The 22,525-nt window shown below is 40.4% G+C and overlaps 2 protein-coding genes across 4 annotated transcripts in view; both read left to right on the forward strand.

Annotated features, from left to right (window-relative positions):
• RBM25 (RNA binding motif protein 25) overlaps window positions 1-10,689 on the forward strand; it is a 59,816-nt gene extending 49,127 nt beyond the window's left edge. Inside the window, exons 14-19 of the mRNA XM_042943700.1 lie at window positions 125-275; window positions 3,400-3,724; window positions 4,097-4,371; window positions 4,709-4,807; window positions 6,331-6,378; window positions 10,261-10,689. Coding sequence (XP_042799634.1) covers window positions 125-275; window positions 3,400-3,724; window positions 4,097-4,371; window positions 4,709-4,807; window positions 6,331-6,378; window positions 10,261-10,353 — 991 coding nt within the window. The 3' untranslated portion in view covers window positions 10,354-10,689. The remainder of the gene's footprint in view (window positions 1-124; window positions 276-3,399; window positions 3,725-4,096; window positions 4,372-4,708; window positions 4,808-6,330; window positions 6,379-10,260) is intronic.
• A 10,434-nt stretch (window positions 10,690-21,123) lies between these two features.
• PSEN1 (presenilin 1) overlaps window positions 21,124-22,525 on the forward strand; it is a 72,797-nt gene continuing 71,395 nt past the window's right edge. For all 3 annotated transcript variants that reach the window (XM_042943701.1, XM_042943703.1, XM_042943702.1), the window contains exon 1: window positions 21,124-21,260. The gene's annotated coding sequence lies outside the window, so the exon portion shown is untranslated. The remainder of the gene's footprint in view (window positions 21,261-22,525) is intronic.

Genomic DNA, 22,525 nt, shown 5'->3' on the forward strand with positions numbered 1-22,525 from the left:
CACATTTTTCATTCTCTTATCATATAGCTTTTAGTATTTAAAGAAGATACTTCTGGAGAAGATACTTCTGTTAGGTTTATTGGCTGATGTGAATGTTAAGGCCTGTTATGTTTTACTTTTGCAGAGGAAGCGCTCTTCAGAAAAGATTGCGTGATAGGGAAAAGGAAATGGAAGCAGATGAACGGGACAGGAAAAGAGAGAAGGAAGAGCTAGAGGAAATCAGGCAGCGCCTTCTGGCTGAAGGACACCCGGATCCAGACGCAGAGCTCCAGAGGGTGAGATAATATAACATTCACAACAGTATTCTTATAAGGGAGATGCAGCTTATGTTTCATGTATCTTGCTGGTTTTGGGGAGGATATTGTCTTTTTCTTTATTCTATCATACAAATCACCAGTGTTAGTTGATTTACAACGTTAATTCTAAACATCTTCCAGCTGTTTTCTTCCTTAATTTCTGTGAATATTACCTAAGTTAAAGGAATGTCATCTAAGAAAACATTTATAATAATCTGTCCTTGCTGTAATGTGCGTTGACACTTCCTGACTTTTGTGGGTTGAGTTCCTTCTCTCATTGCCACCTGAAATCTTTTATTTCTTAAATAAATTGAAGATGTTTTCATGAACAACTTTTCACTTTAAAAGGAAAACAGGGGTGCCCGGGTGGCTCAGTCAGTTGAGCATCTGACTTTGGCTCAAGTCATGATATCACAATTTGCGAGTTTGAGCCCCATGTCGTGCTCTGTACTGACAGCTCACAGCCTGGACCCTGCTTTGGATTCTGTCTCCCTCTCTCTCTCTGCCCTTTCTCCACTCATGCTCTGTCTCTTTCTCTCAAAAATAAGTAAACATTAAAAAGATAAAAACATTTTAAAAAAAGAGGAAATGACTTTGTTATAGGATATAGCATATCCCTTTCTTTTAAGAATAGAGTGTGTTGGGCACCTGGGTGGCTCCATCAGTTAAGCGTCTGACTCTTGATTTCAGCTCAGGTCATGAGCCCAGGGTTGTCAGATCGAGCCCTGTGACCTGATCTGCACAGGGCGTGGAGCCTGTTTGAGATTTTCTTTCCCTCTACAGCTGGTGTTCTTTCTCTCTTTAAAAAAAAAAAAAAAAAAAAGAACAGTGTGTCACTTTAGAAAAGTGCTTAGTTCTTAATATATTATGAAGCTAATAGTATTGTAAACTTTTTTTTAATGTTTATTTTGAGAGAGTGCATGAGCAGGGGGAGGGGCACAGAGAGAGGAGAGCTAGAATCCCAATCAAGCTCTGTGGTATCAGCGTGGAGCCCACTCTAGGCTCGAACTTACAAACTGTGAGATCATGACCTGAGCCGAAATCAAGAGTCAGACGCTTAATCAACTGAGCCACCCAGGTGCCATGATTTGTGGTTGCTTTTTAAATGTCATCACACTAGGGGCGCCTGGGTGGCGCAGTCGGTTAAGCGTCCGACTTCAGCCAGGTCACGATCTCACGGTCCGTGAGTTCGAGCCCCGCGTCAGGCTCTGGGCTGATGGCTCGGAGCCTGGAGCCTGTTTCCGATTCTGTGTCTCCCTCTCTCTCTGTCCCTCCCCCGTTCATGCTCTGTCTCTCTCTGTCCCAAAAATAAATAAACGTTGGAAAAAAAAAAAACAAAATTAAAAAAAAAAATAATAAATAAATGTCATCACACTGGCATATATATATCCTACTCAGATAAGTTTTGTAAATGGGATTATAATTTACATGCTATTTTCTAATGTGCCTTTAAATAGAGCATAATCTTCCACCCAGAATTTTGCCAGTGTATAGCCTTTATGTCTTTTTTTCATACCTTGACCATCGTAGTGTGTTGTTAGTTTTTTAAGTCCTTACTATTGTAACATTCAGATTAGGTGTGTTTTTATGTTTTGATTCTCTGTCAGTGAGTTTGCCTTACATTGTTTAGTTGTCATTGTCCTACTTTGTAAGTTGATAGTTTTATGGCGTTGAGTCATGTCATGCACCAATTATTAATTGTTACATAGTTAAGGATCTTTTTGCCCTGTTTTTCTGTTTCATGCTTAGAGAAATTATTGATCTGTTCACTCAAGTTTTTATAATGCTTTTAATGGTTATTGTGTGTGTGTGTGTGTGTGTGTGTGTGAGAGTGGGATCTTTCATGATTTCAGGGAGAGTGTTCATTTTGATATATAGGCTTTATTTTTATTTATTTATTAAAGTGTGGGTTGGGGAGGGGAAGAGAGTCTTAAGCAGGCTCAACTCCCAGCTTGGAGCCCGATGCAGGGCTTGATCTCATGACTGTGAGATCATGACCTGAGTTGAAAGCAAGAGTTGGACACTTAACCAACAGAGTGACCCAGGTGCTCTGTTAATAGGCTTTTAACTCCAAAAAATTTTCCCCATTTTTTTTTTTTTTTTTTTTTTTTTTTTTTTTTTTTAATATGTTTAGATTTGAGAGAGGGAGGGCAGAGAGAGATGGAGACAGAATCTGAAGCAGGCTCCGGGCTCTGAGCTGTCAGCACAGAGCCCAACGTGGGGCCTGAACTCATGAGCCATGAGATCATGACCTAAGCTGAAGTCAGATGCGTAACCAAATGAGCCACCCCGGTGCCACCCTCCCCATTTCTTTTCCTGTTCGTGAATACAAAAGTGACTACTGCCCTTAGCCATGATCTAGAAAGAACAAATAAAAAATCTTTTAAGATTTTATTTTTAATTGATCTTTACACCCACTGTGGGGCTCAAACTTACAACCCCAAGATCAAGAGTTGCATGCTATACCGACTGAGCCAGCCAGGTGCCATAGAACAAATGAGTTATGACCAAGCTAGGGTTTGAGTTCCCTCTTATGTATTATCTATACTGTTCTAAAATAAAACTTTGGGGGGTGCCTCGGTGGCTCAGTCAGTTGGGCGTCTGACTCTTGATTTTAGTTCAGGTCCTGATCTCGTGGTTGGTGAACTTGAGCCCTGCGTCAGGCTCTGCACAGCGCATAGCCTGCTTGGGATTCTCTCTCCCTCTTTCTTTGCCTAACCCCTCCAGTTCTCTCCCTTTCTCTCTCCCTGTCTCTCAAAATAAATAAACATTTAAAAACAAAAATGAAACTTTGAGTTATAATTTCTTTAACAAAAATATAAAAACATATCTTTTCATTTTGAATTAGCCACCTATTATGTATTTACCTTTGTTTTATCTGAAGGGTATAAATAACTGTATATATAAATGTTAAAAATGAAAAAACACTTTGCAGAGTACCTAATACACAGATTGATGAAGCTTTCTGATTATAGAAGCAAGCAGTGTTTCATTATTCCTAGTGAGAAAGAAAAAGATTTTTTTGAAAGATAATATAAAATAAAAAGCTGGTTGAGTATAGTTGTGATCTGTTAAAGTTAGTCACATTATCTTTTGGTTTTAGATGGAACAAGAGGCTGAAAGGCGCAGACAACCACAAATAAAGCAAGAACCAGAATCAGAGGAAGAGGAAGAAGAAAAGCAAGAAAAAGAAGAAAAACGAGAGGAACCCATGGAAGAGGAAGAAGAGCCAGAGCAAAAGCCCTGTCTCAAACCAACTCTGAGGCCCATCAGTTCTGCCCCGTCTGTTTCCTCTGCCAGTGGCAATGCCACTCCCAACACTCCTGGGGATGAGTCTCCTTGTGGTATTATTATTCCTCATGAAAATTCACCAGATCAACAACAACCTGAGGAACATAGGCCAAAAATAGGACTAAGTCTTAAACTGGGTACGTTAGCATTTTCTTCCTTCTTTCCTTTATTTTTCCCCCCTGTATACACTTAAATTTTGCCTTAAGGAAAAAAACTAAGTAATGTGCTGCTTGGTAGGTAGATAGAAAAATACTCAAAAATGCTTTTCTAGCTCACGATTGTTTTCGTAGTTCTACTAGTGCTCCTATATCTGCAGCTGCCTCAAGTTCTGAGAAGAAGTGAAAAGTTAAATTTTCTAGCACTTGTGAGTAGTGAGTTATTTTTTACAGTTGGGATCTTTCTCTGAGATTTGTGAAAGTATATTATGCAATGCTCTTGAGGGATGGTGGGTTGTAAAATGAAATGAAAGTTGAAGAAGTCATCATGCTAATACAGAATTTTTACTATAGGTGCTTCCAATAGTCCTGGTCAACCTAACTCTGTGAAGAGAAAGAAACTCCCTGTAGATAGTGTCTTTAACAAATTTGAGGATGAAGACAGTGATGATGTACCCCGAAAACGGAAACTGGTTCCCTTGGATTATGGTGAAGATGATAAAAATGCTGCCAAAGGCACCGTAAACACTGAAGAAAAGCGCAAACACATCAAGAGTCTCATTGAGAAAATCCCTACAGCCAAACCTGAGCTCTTTGCTTATCCCCTCGATTGGTCTATTGTGGATTCTGTGAGTAGCAAATTGTATTTCATTTTTATTGGAGGTAGTTTTTGATCATAGCATACAAACTCAGTTGATTTATTAATGCCAAATACCGATGATAATTTGGCTGGCATCTTGACCTGCCAAGGAATTTAGGTAGACGATTCAGGAAATTCTTGGTGGTACTTAAAGTCTTCATAAACTAGAAGCAAGTAATTGTATCTTGATACCTACCTGTCTTAGTTCAACTTGTGAATGATAGCATGCTATATTTTAGTCTTATGAAAAATCACTAACATATTAGACCTTTTAGTAAATGTAATAAAAAGTTCTTTTAATTGAGTAACCATGCTTTATTTTGCAGATATTGATGGAACGACGGATTAGACCATGGATTAATAAGAAAATTATAGAATACATAGGTGAAGAGGAAGCTACATTAGTTGATTTTGTTTGTTCTAAGGTTAGTCTTTTACTCCCTCCATCCCCAACATTTGTGTTATCTTTAAAATATTAGACACTTTCGGGGTGCCTGGGTGGCTCAGTCAGTGGAGCGTCTGACTTCAGCTCAGGTCATGATCTCACGGTTTGTGGGTTTGAGCCCTGCATTGGGCTCTGTGCTGACGGTTCGGAGCCTGGAACCTGCTTCAGATTCTCTGTCTCCCTCTCTTTCTGCCCCTCCCCCACTCACGCTCTGTCTCTCTTTCTCAAAAATAAACAAACATTAAAAAATAAAATAAAATATTAGACACTTTGTAAAATAAAAAAGTCTTGCAAAATTAAGTCTATGGTAGTTTCAGGTAAGAGATTTCATGGCCTCCACCCTATCTCATACCCTTATGCCATATGCTTTCATTTCAGAGGGTCAAGGAGAACAGATTTGCTGACTGCTGCCACTTTTGCTCTCTTCTGCCCCCAAGAATGCCTTGCCACCGCCTTCTTGTCTTAACAGTTAGAATGCTGCTGAAGTACAGTTGAGGAAGCTTTTTTTTTTTTTAAATGTTTATTTATTTTTGAAGAGACAGCACGAGCAGGGAAGGGAAGGGGCAGAGAGAGAGAGAGAGAGAGGGAGGGAGACACAGAATCTGAAGCAAGCTCCAGGCTACAAGCTGTTAGCACAGAGCCCGATGTGGGGCTTGAACACCTGAAACATGAGATTATGACCTGAGCTGAAGTCAGATTGCATAACTGCCTGAGCCACCCAGGCACCCCAAGTTGGGGAGGTTTTTGTGGAGACAGCTGATAGGTTATCTCATCAGTTTGTCAGTCATCCATCCTTAGAAAGAGGAGCAAAATAGTTTCCTTCATAGAATGATAATGGTCCTTTTTATTGATGGATTTGCTGTGTGCCGGGCTGTGTTCTTTGCAGGTACTGTGTTAAGCATTTTATGGGAGTTTATGTTCTTTAAACCTCCCAACAACCTTAGGAAGTATAAATTACTATTGTTATCTCCATTTTATACATGAAGAAATGGAGGCTTAGAGGCAGATTGTATCTTGACCATGGTTACATAGTAAGAGCCAAGTCTGTATAACTTGTAGTCTTAATACTCTTAACCACCAAGGTATACTACATCCTTCCGTTGTCTCCTGGAGGCAAAGCTTTATTATTGTTAATAAGCAGTTATTATAGTAGAAGCACTATATTTCTGTAAAGGAATAACTAATTACATTTCAAGGAGGTGCTTATTTTTCTACCACTGCTGTTCTAGCAAACTTAGGCTGCCCTTTCCACTTGTAATTATTGTAGCACTGAAATTTGTACTGCAGATTTGAATTAGAACACATAGTATAAGGATCGAGATCCCAAGTTCTGGTGGAAAACTTCCATTGAAGAGAGTGGGGTTCTGGGAATTAAGAAATTTATAGAAAGTTTCTTTAGTCACAAGAAATTCCCATATTAGTTTGGGGGCACTTTAAAAATTTCTTGACTATATTGCTAATTTTGAATTCATTTTCAAAATGATGATTATTTGTTTCTTTTAGGTTATGGCTCATAGTTCACCTCAGAGCATTTTAGATGATGTTGCCATGGTAAGTCACATTTATTATTAATAGTCTAATCAATGTCTGTAAACAGACTAACCTCCTCTGTATTTGGTTAAATTTTTACCTTTGTTGGTTCCAGAATCTTTCTTTTTAGAAGTCTGAATTAAAATGTGAATCTACATTAAAAGAAGTTAAAAAGTACTCACGTCAAGATGTCATTAGACAACATTAACAGTCTTCTCTCCCTCCCTTGCCTTTGTTGTTTGTATGTATCATAAATATAAATCCTGGATCTATCCATACCTTTAGAAAACATTCATTAAGTGCTTACTGGGTCTGTTCTTAAAGAAGTAGCAGGGAGATAGGTATACTAATTCGGATACTATAATATACTTGTTATCATGGGGGTATGTAAAAAAAAGATGTGGGGACAGAGGAGATGGAGCAGCTAGGACAAGCATCACAGGAATTACCATCTAAACTGAGACTTGAAGGGGTGCTTGGGTGGCTTAGTTGTTTGGGTGTTCGACTTCGGTGTAGGTCACGATCTCACGATTCATGAGTTTGAGACCCGCATCAGGCTTGCTTCTGTCAGTGCAGGGCCCAGTTCGGATCCTCTGTACTGTGTCTCTCTGTCCACCCCCATTCCCCTCTTGTTCTCTCTCTCTCTCTCAGAAATAAATTTTAAAAACATTAAATAAATAAAATAAGCAGACTTGGAAAGACTTCTGTAACTTTTGTCACTTGGACAGGTAGTAGTTAAACTCAAGTCCGACTTACATGTAATTTGAATATTAGAACCAAGTCAGTAGTTGCATGTATTTCACATTGTGATTTTGTGAGAAAAGAAAGGAGGAACAGAACTGATGGTGGAAGTGAGAATGGTTGAATGGACTGTGAACTCCAAGCTAGGAAGAGAAGGCAGTAACATCGGAATGAAGCTGGTGGTTGCATGAATGAAGGGCTGGTGGTTCCAGTGACACTGTGGGAAGAGCGGTTATAGTGAGAGAGTAGAATATTTAAGAAAGAAGTGATGTATTCAGACAATCAGACAAGTGATCCAGACAATGGTGTGTTGCAAATATTGCCGTGAGAGACAGTTTCTGGGGTCAAGCTGATGTCCTGGTTTAGACTATACGTGAATTTTCTGCCTGGGTCATACACACAGAAGTGGAAATTCCTGTGTGTTTGGACAGAGATTGAAGAGAAATATAGGAAGCAAAGCTAGAGCGTTCCATCTGTTGTGAGTGGAAGACTAGGTACTTGCTAGATGGCTGTTATCGGAGTGGGAGGTAGCGTAGTGAGAGCTCGTGAACCTCGGTCAGAATAATGTTTGCAAAGAGAAACAGGGAGGCCCCAGCAGCTTCCCCTCTCTGAGACTAAGGCTTCGAAAGTAAGGAACTTCCTGAGAAGGCTACAGGAATGTCAGGGTCTTTCAGGGACACACCAGGTTTACAGTTAAGGTGAATAGGTGAAAAAACTAATTAAAGAATTTGACAGTAGTTAGTATAAAGAGTAATGGAGTCCAAAAGGCAGAGTGGGAAGGCAGGAGTAGAAAGATGAGTCGGGGAAGAAACACCAAGCATGTTCTTAGATGACAGGTCCCTGGAATAGCTCACATTTCTAGCTGCAGAGTTGTCAGGAAAGGGCGTAGGGGGTGCCTAACCAAAGGGAACTCTCAGGTCGAGCTCCTTTGTGTCTGGGCACTATATGATGTCTAAAGCCAGGTAACATTAGTTTTCTGTTATCCAGCCAGCCTGATGCAGCTGTTGTTTAGAATTTTTGGTAAAGTATTTGTGAAAAGCTTGTTGACTTCATAATGCTGATCCTCAGGTGAAAGGAGAAATGTGAATAGATCCCAGTCCTTGGGGATAGATAGAATCTGAATTTCCCTGACCTTCAGGCCTCTTTAAAAGGTTATCCTTGGGGTTGAGAGAGGGATTTTATAGTTGGGTCTGAGTTAAGGAATTAAAACAAACAATGTTCTAGGGGTGCCTGGCTGGCTCAGTCAGAAGACCATGTGACTTTTGATCTCGGGGTTTGCAAGTTTGTGCCCCACATTGGGTGTAGAGATTATTTTAAAAAGTAAAACTTTAAAAACAAAAACACTGTTCTAGTATTTGGCCTTGGCAGAGTTGCAATCTCTGTCAGAGACGCTGTCGTGTCAGTGTCCATCCATTTTGATCTGTTGAAATATTTTGATATTTGGAGTATAATTAGGCTCTTTTTTTGTTTTTAAGTTTATTTATTTTGAGAGATAGCGAGCGTGAGCATGAGTTGGGGAGGGGCAGAAAGAGAGGAAGAGAGAGAATCCCAAGCAGGTTCTGCAGTGTCAGCATGGAGCCTGATGCAGGGCTCAAACCCATGAGCTGTGAGATCATGACCCAAGTCGAAATCAAGATTTGGATGGTTAATCCCCTGAACCACCCAGCTACCCCTGGAGTATAATTAGACTCTTTACTGGTCAATTATTTATGTTGTTTTAATTTTCTGGCTCATTGTTGATCAGAGAAGGAAGCAGCTAATTGAGCTAGTTTTGTCAATTGGTTCTGCAAAAGCTCACCCTCTAAATATTACCTGAATAAACGCAATTGAATTTTTTTAGCGCAAGTAGTATTTTGTTCTTATTAAAAATCTGACTTTTTCAAACTGTACCTTTTCTCATTATACATAAACTAATGAACTTTGGTTGTATTTTGTATCTAGTTCTATATTATTTCTAAGGTATATTTTTCACATTGATTAGTGTTGGTGCACATTTCTCTTAAACTGTGGGACAAGTCTGGCTCATAGGAGTCTGACTAAGTTTTCTTCTTATTATTTTTTTTAAGAATTTACTCTTTTGGGCACCTGGGTGGCTCAATTGGTTGGGTATTTGACTTTGGCTCAGATCGTGATCTTGCATTTTGTCGGTTCGAGCCCCACGTTGGGCTCTGTGCTGACAGTGTGGAGCCTGCTTGGGATTCTGTCTCTAGCCCCCTCTCTGCCCCTGTCCCACTCTCTCGAAATAAATAAATAAACAAAAATAAATAAAAAGTAAAAACAAACAAAATACACAAAAAAATTTTAAAAACCCAAAATAATAAAAAAAATAAACAAAAAATAAAAAAATAACAGAAGTATTTTTAAAATAAAAAAAATTTTTTTTTGTATTTTAGGGTGGGATAGGGAAGAACAGAGAGAGAGAGAGAGAGAGAGAGAGAAAGAAAATCTTAAGCAAGCTCCACACTCAGTGCAGAGCCTGATGCAGGGCTTGATCCCACAACCCTGGGATCATGACCTGAGTCAAAATTAAGAGTCCGCTGTTAACTGACTTAGCCACCTGGGTGCCCCAAGAGTTCTTTAATTAATTGTCATCACTGAAAAATTTAAGGGAATTTTTAAAAACATTGTGTGGAATTTTTTAAGGGAATTGACAAAGAAAGTATTGTGGTGTTAGTATTTGATAGGCCATGGAATTTTCCTGAATGCATTGCCTTTTCTTGTGTGTGCAATTTAAAAAAAAAAAAAAATTTTTTTTTTTACATTTATATATTTTTGAGAAACAGAGTGAGACAAAGCGTGAGTGGGGGAGGGGCAGAGAGAGGAGACACAGAATCTGAAGCAGGCTCCAGGCTCTGAGCAAGCGGTCAGCACAGAGCCTGATGTGGGGCTCAAACCCACAAACTGTGAGATCATGACCTGAGTCGAAGTCGGTTGCTCAACCGACTCAGCCACCCGGGCACCCCTTGTGTGTGCAATTTATTTGTACTACTTAATACACTTCTCACACTAGACAGATTTCCTTCAAGTCATTTTAATGAAAGTGAATGTTTGTCAATGTATAAAAACCTTTAAAAAAAAAAAACTACAGTCACCAATGGGAGATGCTGATGATTGCTTTATATCTGTTACTGTCTTTTCAGTTTTTTTCTTTTTCTTTTCCAGGTACTTGATGAAGAAGCAGAAGTTTTTATAGTCAAAATGTGGAGATTATTGATATATGAAACAGAAGCCAAGAAAATTGGTCTTGTGAAGTAAAACTTTTTACATTTAGAGTTCCGTTTCAGATTGCTTCTTCTTTCCCACCCTTCAGAGGACTTTGACTTTTTCTTTGTCTTCAAAGACATTTGTGAGATCTGTAATTTTTTTTTTCAATGTAGAAAATGTGAATTTTTTTGTCCTCTAATTTGTTGATGCCCTGTGTACTCCCTTGGTTGTAAAGACATCTGAATCCTACCTTGGTTCTCTTTATACTCACCAGGTACAAATTACTGGTATGTTTTATAAGCCGCAGCTACTGTACACAGCCTATCTGATATAATCTTGTTCTGCTGATTTATTTCTTGTAAATATTAAAATGACTCCCCAATTCTTTTGCAGAATTGCACTTAATGTTGAACTGTACTGTATAGGAACCTACATGAATGATTTTAATTGAAAGAATACCCATCATACCTATTACCTTTCCCACCCCTTGATCAAAAATGGCAAGCCCTCCTGAAGGCATGGAATTTAAAATTAGAGTGCTAAGGTTAGCAGACAATCCATTCCTACTGTATCTCTGTATGAATGTGTTCGTGTGAATGTGTATAAATGTCTTACTTTTCCCTAATTTTCTTTGGAGGGCTCCCTTAAACATTTCCTTATTGAAGAGTAGAATTCTAAAGGAAACGTGGTATTATGCCAACCCAAATGTCTGGGATAATTAGGTTATTAGTGTCCCAGAGCATGGTATTCTCTTGTGGCCAGCAACAGTTTGGTGAATGGAATGGGGCTTTCCTGTTGATAGCTGGCTGCTTCAGCCTGTCTTTTTTAAGGGAACGTGAATCATAATGGTTTTCCCCTTAATTTCATTGTTCAGAAATGAGGCAGATCCTTACATTCTGGAGAACGTTATTTGATGCATTTTTGCACTAATTGGCCCTTAGCTTTATTTTGGTGTATTCTTTTGTTTAAAAAAAACAAAAACAAAAACAAAAAACCCTTAATCTGCAAAGCATAGATGAAAAAAATCATTTTTAAAAACAAAAGGTAAAATTAGGTAATTTTACAGACTAGGAAAATCTGGAAAAAATACCAACGGGAATTGAGCATGGCAGTTTGCAAAGTTTACATCTTATTTTTAAGGGTGTAAAGTAAATCATTTATGGCAGTTACCACTAATTTTTTGTTTTCACTTTTGTAAAGGTTTATATCTTATGAGTGTATATGCACGCACACACCTCGTTTACCTCTGCTCACCAATGTTTAAAAAATATACTGATGGTGTTCTTAGAGACATATTATGGGGCTTTCTTTATTGTAGAACAGAATTTCACCAGGGAACAAAATTACCTGAAAATGTAACAGGTTTTAAACAGTTCTTAACACAAATTAGGTGCAGTTATTCCCATGTCTGAGTATTTATTTAAAAGAAAGATAAAAATTGGGGGTAGTGGGGTTTGTTATAAAAGCATAACTGAGCTTGAGTTACTAGATTTTTTTTTTTTTTTTTTTTTTTTTACATCTTAAAAGGAATTTGAAACACTGTTCTTAACATTGAACCTTGAGGTGGTTCCATTATGTACATATTTCCAATATTAAAACTGTATATATTTGATCTTGGGGACCCATTCTTTCAGAGTCTTGTTAAATAAATGGCATCATGTTGTAATTGTGCAGTGCATACTAGAAACAGAACTTGAAAATGTGGGCTGAATTTTTGATGTACTTGATTTTTAATGAGTATTAGTAACTGAAGGTCAAAGGGGCCATTTGCCTTATTTTGGATTAATCTATACATTTGTGGAGAATACAGTCTTTTAGTATTATCATTTTTAAGTTCTGGTTTCTCCAGGGAAAATTTCAGAAAGTTCATGCTCCTTGCCATCTACAAATTTATTTATTAGCCTTTTCTCGGATTAATCCCTCCAGCTTTGTACCTTGTTCAAACAGTTTATCATTCCTCTCTGTCTTACTTTGTTACTGCTTCTAGGGCATCATATTAGGTTGTGTTTATTTAGCCAGCATTAGCATGAAGGTTTATTCAGATAGATTTAATTTCTTTCGCTTTTATCTTCTCCAGCTCTTTCACTGTATTTATCTTGAGGGTCCCTATCTGCAAGTCTTGGGGCACATACCATATACTGTTTCACATCTCCACTAAGATTTGTGTTGCGATCCCAAACTCATACATTCACATTTCTGCAGTGGGACAGGAGTGATCACAGTCACTGGGTTAAAGATCATTTATAATGGTTTCCTATCCACTCAAGACCAGGTTTGCCACCAAGCTTAAACTTTAAGGTTTTCAGTTTCTTGTTTTTCGGATTTGCATATAAAGAATCGGACGTGTATAAACTAGTGTATTCTAGTGTTTGGGAGAATACACGTAAGAACATTTCTACTAAATTACTTGAGCTTTCTGGGTTATCTTTACCGTTTGCCCATAGATTAATTTCAATTTGGAAATCTTTATAGTGCCCATTCATTCAAGTTGTTTTAAAATTACATGAAAATCTTGAGAATCATTCTAGATCTGGCAGAAAATAAATCATGCTTTTTCCTCATTTGATCCTATAAATAACATTAAATATGTACATTTGTTAATGGAGGAAAGATCAGTTGTTTGAAGTAGTTTTTCTCAAACTTTAATGTGTACCTAAATCAGCTAGGGCTCTTATTAAAATGTAGACTCTGATTTAGTGGGGCTAGAGGGGGGCCTGAAAATTTGCATTTCTGACCAGCTTCTGGGTGATGCCAGTGTTAACTGATCTAGGGACTACGTTTTGATTAGCAGTTTAAGGTATGTTCTCAGTACAGGTTTCCCGTGCTATGGAAGTTGAGCGTTCCTGTGAAACACTTGATGTTTGTTTATTTTTGAGAGAAAAAGAATGCAGGCATCCGTGTGAGCAGGTGTGGTGGGGGTGGGGAGTAGAGGGAGAGAGAATCCCAACTACAGAGTTCTACACAGAGCTCAATCCCAGGAACCATGAATCATGACCTGAGCCAACTGAGCCACCCAGGGGCACCCTTGTGAAACGTTACGGAAGCTGAAATGGCATAAAGTGAAGACACAATAACCATTAATTTATATGGAAAAAATATTTTGAGTATTCCTGGCTCAAAGGTGACCTCTGTCACACTTATCTGATATCTTAGAATATGTCTTGCTAACAGACACACAGAATATATCCAGATAAATCAGGGACACAGTTCAAAGCTGTGGTGGCCCTATGCTGAGTGTGGTCCCCCAGGAAGGAACTTGGTGGCGCTTCTCTTGCTGCCTCTGTAAGGGCTCACTGTAAAACAAACGCAGATTGCTATTTTTGCTGTATGTTCCCTTTTCTCGTAAAAGCGAAAATCCTGTTCAGATTTCTTTTGGTTGGGACAAAAAAGGTGCTAATGTAGGTCTATGTAGGTCTTGCGTAAAAGTGGAGTAACTTGACTTCTGAAAAGCCAGGGAAACCTGTACTAGTATTTTGTCCTAACAGTACCCAAATGCAGTGTAATTTTCTTTTTAAGTGGACTTTAAAGAGAGAAACATTTTTTTTCTGAGGCAGATAGATGCACGTTATGTATGTTCGTGAACATAACATAATCTTCCAAAAGTGGTGCCTGAGACTGACTGTGATATTCTAGGCTTTATTCCCAGCTAGTCTCAGAACATTTTCTCCTTAGAGAACTGTTTTCACTTATTCTGGTTCTTACCATAACACTTGCATATGTAGTAGAGGCAAATGATTTTGTGGAGAGTGCTGTTTCCAATCAGGTACCAATCAGGCACCAGTGCTAGATATATGCTGGACAAATTGAGAAACAGCTCGCAAATCATATGAAACTAAACACTGTCTCCTTCCATATGAAGTAAAAAAAAGTTGTAATGCTAATAAATAGTAGTGTGTATATGAGGCTTATTTACTCAGCTTTTTCTGATGAGTTCTATAATCGTTTTTACTTTCTACACAAAACTACTGAAAGCTTTTATGTCAGAATGGTTTCAGATCTTTTCAGGTCATATATCAGCCTTCTTTTAACAATATGAAATTGAGAAATAGTATTGCTCAGCAAGGGATGTTGAAATTGATCTCTGAATGCCACTGCATATAAAGAGTATGAGACAGAAACCCAAATACGCAGAGAAACTGTCAGTCTAGGTGTCAGGAAGGAAACTGGGAAATTCACATATATGTATTTCAAACCCAAGAACTATTACTATAATATGCATACTGTGGGCCAAAGTGAGCTTATAATTTTTGATAAATGGTAGAATTTTTGAAATGTGATTATGTTGAATTATTGATGTAATTTGTTTCTTTACATTTGAGTGCTTACAGTTTCATCTTTATTCGACGGTATCTTTGCCTTTCATTTTATCACTTACCTCGTATGAAGGCCAAGGTTAGGAATAGCAATCTAAAATGCCCAGGAAGAAAATAATTTCGATAAACAAAAGTAAATAAAAGTTTTTTTCAAGCCATGTTGTCTGCATTAAATGACACTCCCACGTCTACCTACTTTGCCACATCACACAGTAGTTGGATTTATGACCTAGCTTCTCATGTCAAGTGGTGGCTGAATTGTTAAGAGGCAGTCCTTTTGCTTTTTGGTGTATAACTTTTTATTTAGCCATTGAAACACAGTATGTGGCATTCATGTTAAAAGGTAGGTAGACTGATAGACATTAATAAGACAAGATTCCTCTACTAGCAGACAGTAATGGTGAAGAAGGAATAATGAGAGGAATGCTAATATACACACAAAGTACTGTCTGAACTGTTGAACGAACTTCATGGTTGAGAGGAAAGGGACATTAGATTCTTAGCAGAGGTAGTAATATGTAGAAGGGAACTTAGAGATCACATAGTCTACCCAATGCAACAGTGTTCTTGACAGATAGGTGTCTAGAGGCCTATATATGGGATTCTAATTCACCATTTAGATCTGCACTATCAAAGATTTTACGTTTGTTAAATGATTTTGAAACTCAGTTCTTCAGTAACACTAGCATATTTCAAATGTTTGAATGTCACGTGACTAAAAATCAATATTTTTTTTGGCCACACTATATCTCAAGTGCTCAATAGCCATATATAGCTAAGTGGCTAGCAATACTAGATGGACTGCAGATCATAGAACATGATTATGATTGCAGAAAGTTACATTGGACAGATCTGGTCTAGATGTTGACATCAACCTAAGGAGAGGGAAGTGCTTGTTAATAAAATTCCTCCACATGAAACATTTTTCGCAAATCTTTGAAGCAATTAAATAGTTCTGGACAGCTATTTTTCCTGGGTTTTTTTTTATAACAAAAGGAAAAATTAGTGAACACTACGTTGTAGAATCCAAAAACTACAAAGCTTCATTTCTTTCCTGTCAATTGAAAAATACTAGTAAATACACCCTAGTGAAGAGACTAGACTAGTTGTTACTATAGGTGAAAAGTCTATATATTAAAGTTTAGTTTTTAAGTATTTTATTGCACATTTTTTAAAAGGAAGGGCCCAAGTTCTTGGTTAAGGAAGAGATTAGAGGTGCCTGGGTGGCTCAGTTGGTTAAGCATCCAACTTTGACTCTGGTCATGATCTCTCGGTTTGTGAGTTTGAGCCCTGCATCAGGCTCTGTGCTGACAGCTCAGAGCCTGGAACCTGTTTCGGATTCTGTGTCTCCCTCTCTCTCTGCCCCTCCCCCACTCACGCTGTCTCTGTCTCTCAAAAAAAAAAAAAAAAAAAGATTTAATAAAATACAAACATACACAAGAACTGAAGGCTAAAAATAAAAGAAGATAACTAGCCCTTGGGGAACCTGGGTGGCTCGGTTGGTTGGGTCCCTAGGATCATCCCAGGTCATGATCCTAGGGTTGTGGGATCGAGCCCCATGTCAGGGTGGGCTCCACTCAGTGTGGAGCCTGCCTAAGCTGTCTCTCTCCCTCTGACCCTCTTCTCTGCTCATGCATTCTGTTTCTCTCTAAAAAATAAAAAGTAAAGAGATAACTAGCTTTTTATCTTCATCAGGTCCAAGTCTCAGGAGATGATCCTTGCAATGAATAAGACTGATGTGAGAGCTGGGGCGCCTGGGTGGCGCAGTCGGTTAAGCGTCCGACTTCAGCCAGGTCACGATCTCGCGGTCCGTGAGTTCGAGCCCCGCGTCAGGCTCTGGGCTGATGGCTCGGAGCCTGGAGCCTGTTTCCGATTCTGTGTCTCCCTCTCTCTCTGCCCCTCCCCCGTTCATGCTCTGTCTCTCTCTGTCCCAAAAATAAATAAAAAACGTTGAAAAAAAAAAAAATTAAAAAAAAAAAAAAAGACTGATGTGAGAGCTAATGAGATAGTGGCCAAGCACGAAGCTCTGATGACAATTTATTCTATTTCAATTCTTTATTCCCATAGGAAATGGGGCAGTGACATTGTGTATAAATAAAGGGCCACCTGCGTAGGTCAGTTGGTGGATCCAACTGACCAACTGGTGACTCTTCGTCTCTGGGGTCATGAGTTCAAGCCCCACGTTGGGCGTAGAGCTTACTTAAAAAAAAAAATGGCAACCTGCTTTTGTGTAGAAAGTGTTGAGTAGGATTGCCTTGGAATCAGTGACGTAAAGAAATGGTGTTGGTTCTCTCTGGCCAGGTCTTAACTTTACGTGTTAGTGACCAGTGACTGCTCTAGCCTCTAATCTGTAATAGACTGTCTCCACCAAGTGGTTCTAATAGATCTGGCACTCTGGATTTCCATCTGCCTCATCTTTCACCACTCACTACTGTGGGTTTTCATTTTATTTTATTTTTTTTAAGTTTATCCTGTGAGACGAGCTCAAGTAGGGGAGGGGAAGAGAGAGAGGGCAACAGAGAATCACAAGGCGGCTCCTGGCTGTCAGAGCAGAGCCCTACATGAGGCTCGAACTGAAGAACCTTGAGACCATGACCTGAGTCCAAATCAAGAGTTGGACACTTAACCAACTGAGCCACCTAGGCGCTCCACTTAATACTGTTTTTTGCCACCCTTCATATTATTTTGCTTCTCCATTCCTGTCCCCAAGTTCCAAACCCTTGGGAAAATATAAATGCACCACTGCAGATATTTTGGATCCTCAGTGCTGTATTTCTTGTTCTTTTACTGAACTTCAGTTCCTTTTCACAAACATTGCAGCGTTTACTGTTTTTGAACTTCCAGTACTATACAGTAGGTGTGGGAAAAATATTCACTGAGTACAAGTCACTTGATTCCCCCAACCCCCACCCCCTTACTCAGCAACTAAGTCTCAAGTTTAATAAAACCTTATCTTTAAAAAAGTCATTAGGCGGGGCACCTGGGTGGCTCAGTAGGGTAAGCATCTGACTCTTGATCTCATTGCAGGTCTTGATCTCAGGGTCATTAGTTCAAGCTCTGAGTTGGGCTCCATGCTGGGTGTGACGACAAAAAAAAAAAAAAGGCATTAGGCATATTCTCTAGTTCTAGCTTTCCAGTTTATGATGATATGCGTCTTAAACCTTCTTTTCTGTAGACAATTATAGATACCTCCACCCATCCTATCCAGGAGATCTCCACTGCCCTACTTTCTAACTACATTTTGCAATATCTTGAGCCTTGCTCAAGTATTCCATTATTTTCTTTCTTCAGTCTGGACTAAAAGTTTTAAAGAACACGAAAACTTAACCTTTCCTACTCCTTTTCACTGTTGAGATTCCACGAAGAGTAGCTTATAGTTATATGTTCCCTCCAAATGCCTCAAGTCTCAAATGTTTATATCACCATCCCACTGATGACTGGTGATAGCCTAAAAGGAGACTCTGATGTGATAGGCTCTACCCTAGTTGATCAGTTAGCACCATGGACATTTGCTCCTTATTTGGGACTCTTCTTCCTTGATGCCTAGGATTGTCATTCCCAATGTCTTTGCTTGCTTTTCCTCAGCAAATCCTGGATATGTGTATTTTTTTTTTAAAGATTTATTTACTGAAGTAGCCTCTACACCCAACATGTGGCTTGAACTCGTGTCCCAAGATCAAGAGTCACATGCTCCATGAACTAAGCCAGCCAGGCACCCCAGGGATGTTTATATTTCTTTTTTAAATTTTTTAATGTTTATTTATTTTTGAGAGAGAGTGTGAGCAAGGGAGCGGCAGAGAGAGAGAGAGAAACAGAGCTCGAAGCAGGCTCCAGGCTCTGAGCTAGCACGCCCAATGTGGGGCTCGAACTCTCAAACTGCAAGATCATGACCTGAGCCAAAGTCGGATGCTTAACCAACTGAGTCACCCAGGTGCCCCAGGATGTTTATATTTCTAAGATGAATAAATCCCAAAAACGAAAGGAAAAATTATCTGTGGTCCAGTTACTCAGTCACTGGTGGCTGCTTTTAAAATAACCGTTTTGGGGGCGCCTGGGTGGCTCAGTCGGTTAAGCGGCTGACTTGAGCTCAGGTCACGATCTCGCGGTCCGTGAGTTCGAGCCCCGCGTCGGGCTCTGGGCTGATGGCTCAGAGCCTGGAGCCTGCTTCCGATTCTGTGTCTCCCTCTCTCTCTGCCCCTCCCCCGTTCATGCTCTGTCTCTCTCGGTCTCAAAAATAAATAAATGTTAAAAAAAAAAAAATTTAAAATAACCGTTTTGTTTCTTTTTGCAGGATTGTGTTTTGACATAGTTGTATTTATACATACGCATAAATCTTTTTTAAAATGTTTGTTTATTTGGAGAGAGACAGAGCAGGAGCAGGGGAGGGGCACAGAGAGAGAGTGAGAGAGAGAATCCCAAGCAGGCTCTGTGCTGTCAGTGCAGAGCCCAATGTGGGGCTCAGTCTCATGAACTGTGAGATCATGACCTGAGCTGAAATCAAGAGACAGAGGCTAACCGACTTAGTCACCCACATGCCCCCATATGCATAAATCTCATGTCTATTTTTTTTAACTTAACAGAATAAGAACATTTCTGTTACACATAACCTTCATAAACACTTTTAATGGCATTTTGTGAAGTGGATGATCCATAATTTGTTGTAATTTCATGAACATCTTTGCACAAATATTTTGAGATTGTTTCTAAAAATAGTTTACCAGCATTTTAAGACTTTCTACACATATTACCAGATTGCATTCAGTGAAGACTTTAAAAAATATCTTTGGGGGTGGTGCCTGGGTGGCTCAGTCAGTTAAACATCCAGCTCTGGATTCTAGCTCAGGTTATGATCTCACAGTGTGTGGGTTCAACCCTAGCATTGGGCTCTGCTCTGATAGGTAGGATAGCTCTGCGCTGATTGGGATTCTCTCCCTTTCTCTCTGCCCTTCCACCCTCTCTCACTCTCTTTCTCTAAATAAATAAATAAACAAACAAACAAACCAAACTTAAAAAAATATTTTGAGGGGGCACCTGGGTGGCTAAGTCGGTTAAACATCAGGATCTTGATTTCAGCTCAGGTCATGATCTTGCAGTTTTGCACTGAGACCCACATTGAGCCCCGCATTGGGCTCTGCACTGACAGCATGGAGCCTGCTTGGGATTCTCTCCCTCTCTCTCTCTCCCTGTCTCTCCCCTGTTCATGCTCTCTCTCTTTCTCAAATAAACTGAAATGTTTTGAAGGGGGAGTGTCAACATTTTTATTCCTCTAACATATCTCTTTCCTGTTCATGGAAAAAACTTCTAAATCTATGTATTGGGTGGGGAGAGGAGGGAGGGATTGGGGACCCATGCTTTAGGAACATGTAGGGCTATATTGGGGGACAAATTTAAAAGAAGCAAAAGATATCATTTGACCAGATGCCATGCATCATTGATTTCATTGTCAGTTTTCAGATTACCTGTGAATTTGAGCATTTCTTTATTCTTCACCTTTGGTTTTACGTGGTAGTACTAGTTTTACTCTCAGCTTTCAGATGAGTGTCTGAGTATGCCATACTACTTAAGGAGTTAGTTATTGGTACTATCTTTATTGCAATTTGGACGAAAAGCTGGCAGACGCGGAAATTAAGTGACCGCTGAGCAATTCACTGTGTATGAAATACTCTGGGCATTTCAAAAATAGACACATTTTATGCTCTCTGGAAGCCTATTATCTAAGAAGACTGGATTTTAACCTTGGAGCTTAAGAATCCGGGCTGTTTAATTTTTTTTTTTTTTTTAATGTTTATTTACTTTTGAGAGACAGGCAGAGGGTGAGCGGGGGCGGGTGGGTGGGAGTGGCTAGGGGCAGAGAGAGAGAGAAAGAAACAATCCCAAGCGGGCTGCAGGCTCTGAGCTGCCAGCACAGAGCCTGAGGCGGGGCTTCAATTCGCCAGCCACAAGATCATGACCTGAGCCGAAGTCCGCCGCCCTTAACCTACTGAGCCACCCAGGTACTACCCGGCTATGTTTGTTTAAAATGCAGTTTTTCAGGTTCCACCCCCCTCCTCCCGTAAGTTTTGATTCATTGGGTAGGGTGTGGAGGGCACAGATATTTACAATTTTAATTAGTATCCTCTTGACTGTGGTGCAGCTGATTCGCATTGAGAAACACTATAAATAGGTACTATAGATAAATGAAAGAAACGTTAGATTTAAGTTGCCATCACTTGTAGGCCAGAAGAAGCACCCGCTGGGCCCAGGTGAGGTAGAAACGTTGATCCTCAGCTCAAGAGCAGCCTCGAATCCCTGACAATCTCAGACTCAAGCCAGCACTCTGGGCGGGTTCCTCTAGTTCCCTGGGCCGGCTGGAGCGCAGGGTTTGCCCCGCAATCTGCGCTCGCGCTACCGGAAGCCCCACCCTCTTTCTCTAGGCCCCGCCCCTGCACCGGTGGGCCCTGCTCTTGCCCTTACAGGTCCCGCCCCTCCCCCGGCTGGCCGCCAACGACGCCAGAGCCGGAAATGACGACGCCAGTGAAGCCTTTTGGGCGGGGCCTAGGCCGAGCAGCTCCAGAGGCTGCGATTTCACATCGGAAACAAAACAGCGGCTGCTCGGGAAGGAGCCTCCCCTGCCAGGGGCCGGTGTCGGCGGCGAGAGAAGAGTAGGTGCGTGATGGGGACTTAGGGGAGAAGGGAAGGTGCCCCTCACACGGTGCAGACACGGGCGGTCGCGGGCAGGGCCCGGCCCTGTGTCGCTGCCCGGGCCGTGGAGTCGGTGTCCTCGAGGATGAGGAACGGGGCGCGGCCGAGCGGGGACCGAGGAACCCCGAGTGGGGAACGAGGAGGGGCGGCCCGTTTCTCCTGCTCCCGGCTGAGCGCGCGGTCAGGTTGAAGAGATTCCCCTCCGTAGATTTGTTCCGGAAGTGCTGGTTTCCCGAAGACGTTTCAGGGCGCAGGTGCCCTGGGCCGGGATTGCCGGTCTTGACTGGAGTGGAGCAGGAGAAAGAGGAAGCTCCTTGCCCCCGGTCTGGTTGAGCAACTAGTGAAACTCCGCGCCTCATACCCTGAGTGTGTCCTTGTCTGGGGAAGCGAGTGGCACTCAGGGCTAAGTTCCTTGTGTCTGACGCTCGAGGAGGAAAACAGGGTCTGATGCTTTTGCCTTGGTTGGAACCGTCGCGAGGCATGATATTGCTTTGCATGTGTCTTGGATATTTACGTTTTGTTCCCGTTCGGATTCTTTTCAAATAAATATTTTTTTATTGTAAGAGAGCAGTTGAATAATAATTTTAAAAGCACTACTTGCCTGCTTTGGGCAAGATTAATACAGTATTCAGGACTTTGGGAGATAAGGATAAGATGCAAATAACTGTGGCATATATAACTATATGACAGAGCACGCTGTAAAGCTTGTAACATTCTCTGAAGTTTCAGGCAAGTAGAAATCACATCTGGTTAGGGAGTCTTGTTATATGAGTTTTTTTTTTTTTTTAACAGTGGAAAGGGAAAGGTTTTCACTCCTGGAGTTAAAGTGGGAAGGGTATTATAATCAGGGTGTATCACAAACAGGGATTCTCTGGATCTTAAGCCTCTAGTGACCCACTCTGACCATTAAAATAACTGTTATGAAGGAGAATAAAACAGCAAAGTAGATTGGAGCTTGTTGCACTCGGCTAATTTCGGTCACCTGCAAAAAAGCCTGTTTGCTTCATTTCTCCTTAACTCATTTGCAGAGTTCAACCAACTTAAGCCCCCCCCACCCCCATTTAATAATAAACCCTTAACAATGAGAAAAAGATCATATATATTGAGTGCATGGATTATCCCCCTACCCTCACCCAGTAGATAATAGAAGTGGCATGGTCCTAGGTATACTTTCTTTGAATGGATGTGATTTTTGCTGAATTTTAAGTTAATGGCTGTAACTGTCCTAG

This window comes from Panthera leo, chromosome B3 (assembly GCF_018350215.1).
Source record: "Panthera leo isolate Ple1 chromosome B3, P.leo_Ple1_pat1.1, whole genome shotgun sequence".
Classification (NCBI taxonomy): Eukaryota; Metazoa; Chordata; class Mammalia; order Carnivora; family Felidae; genus Panthera; species Panthera leo.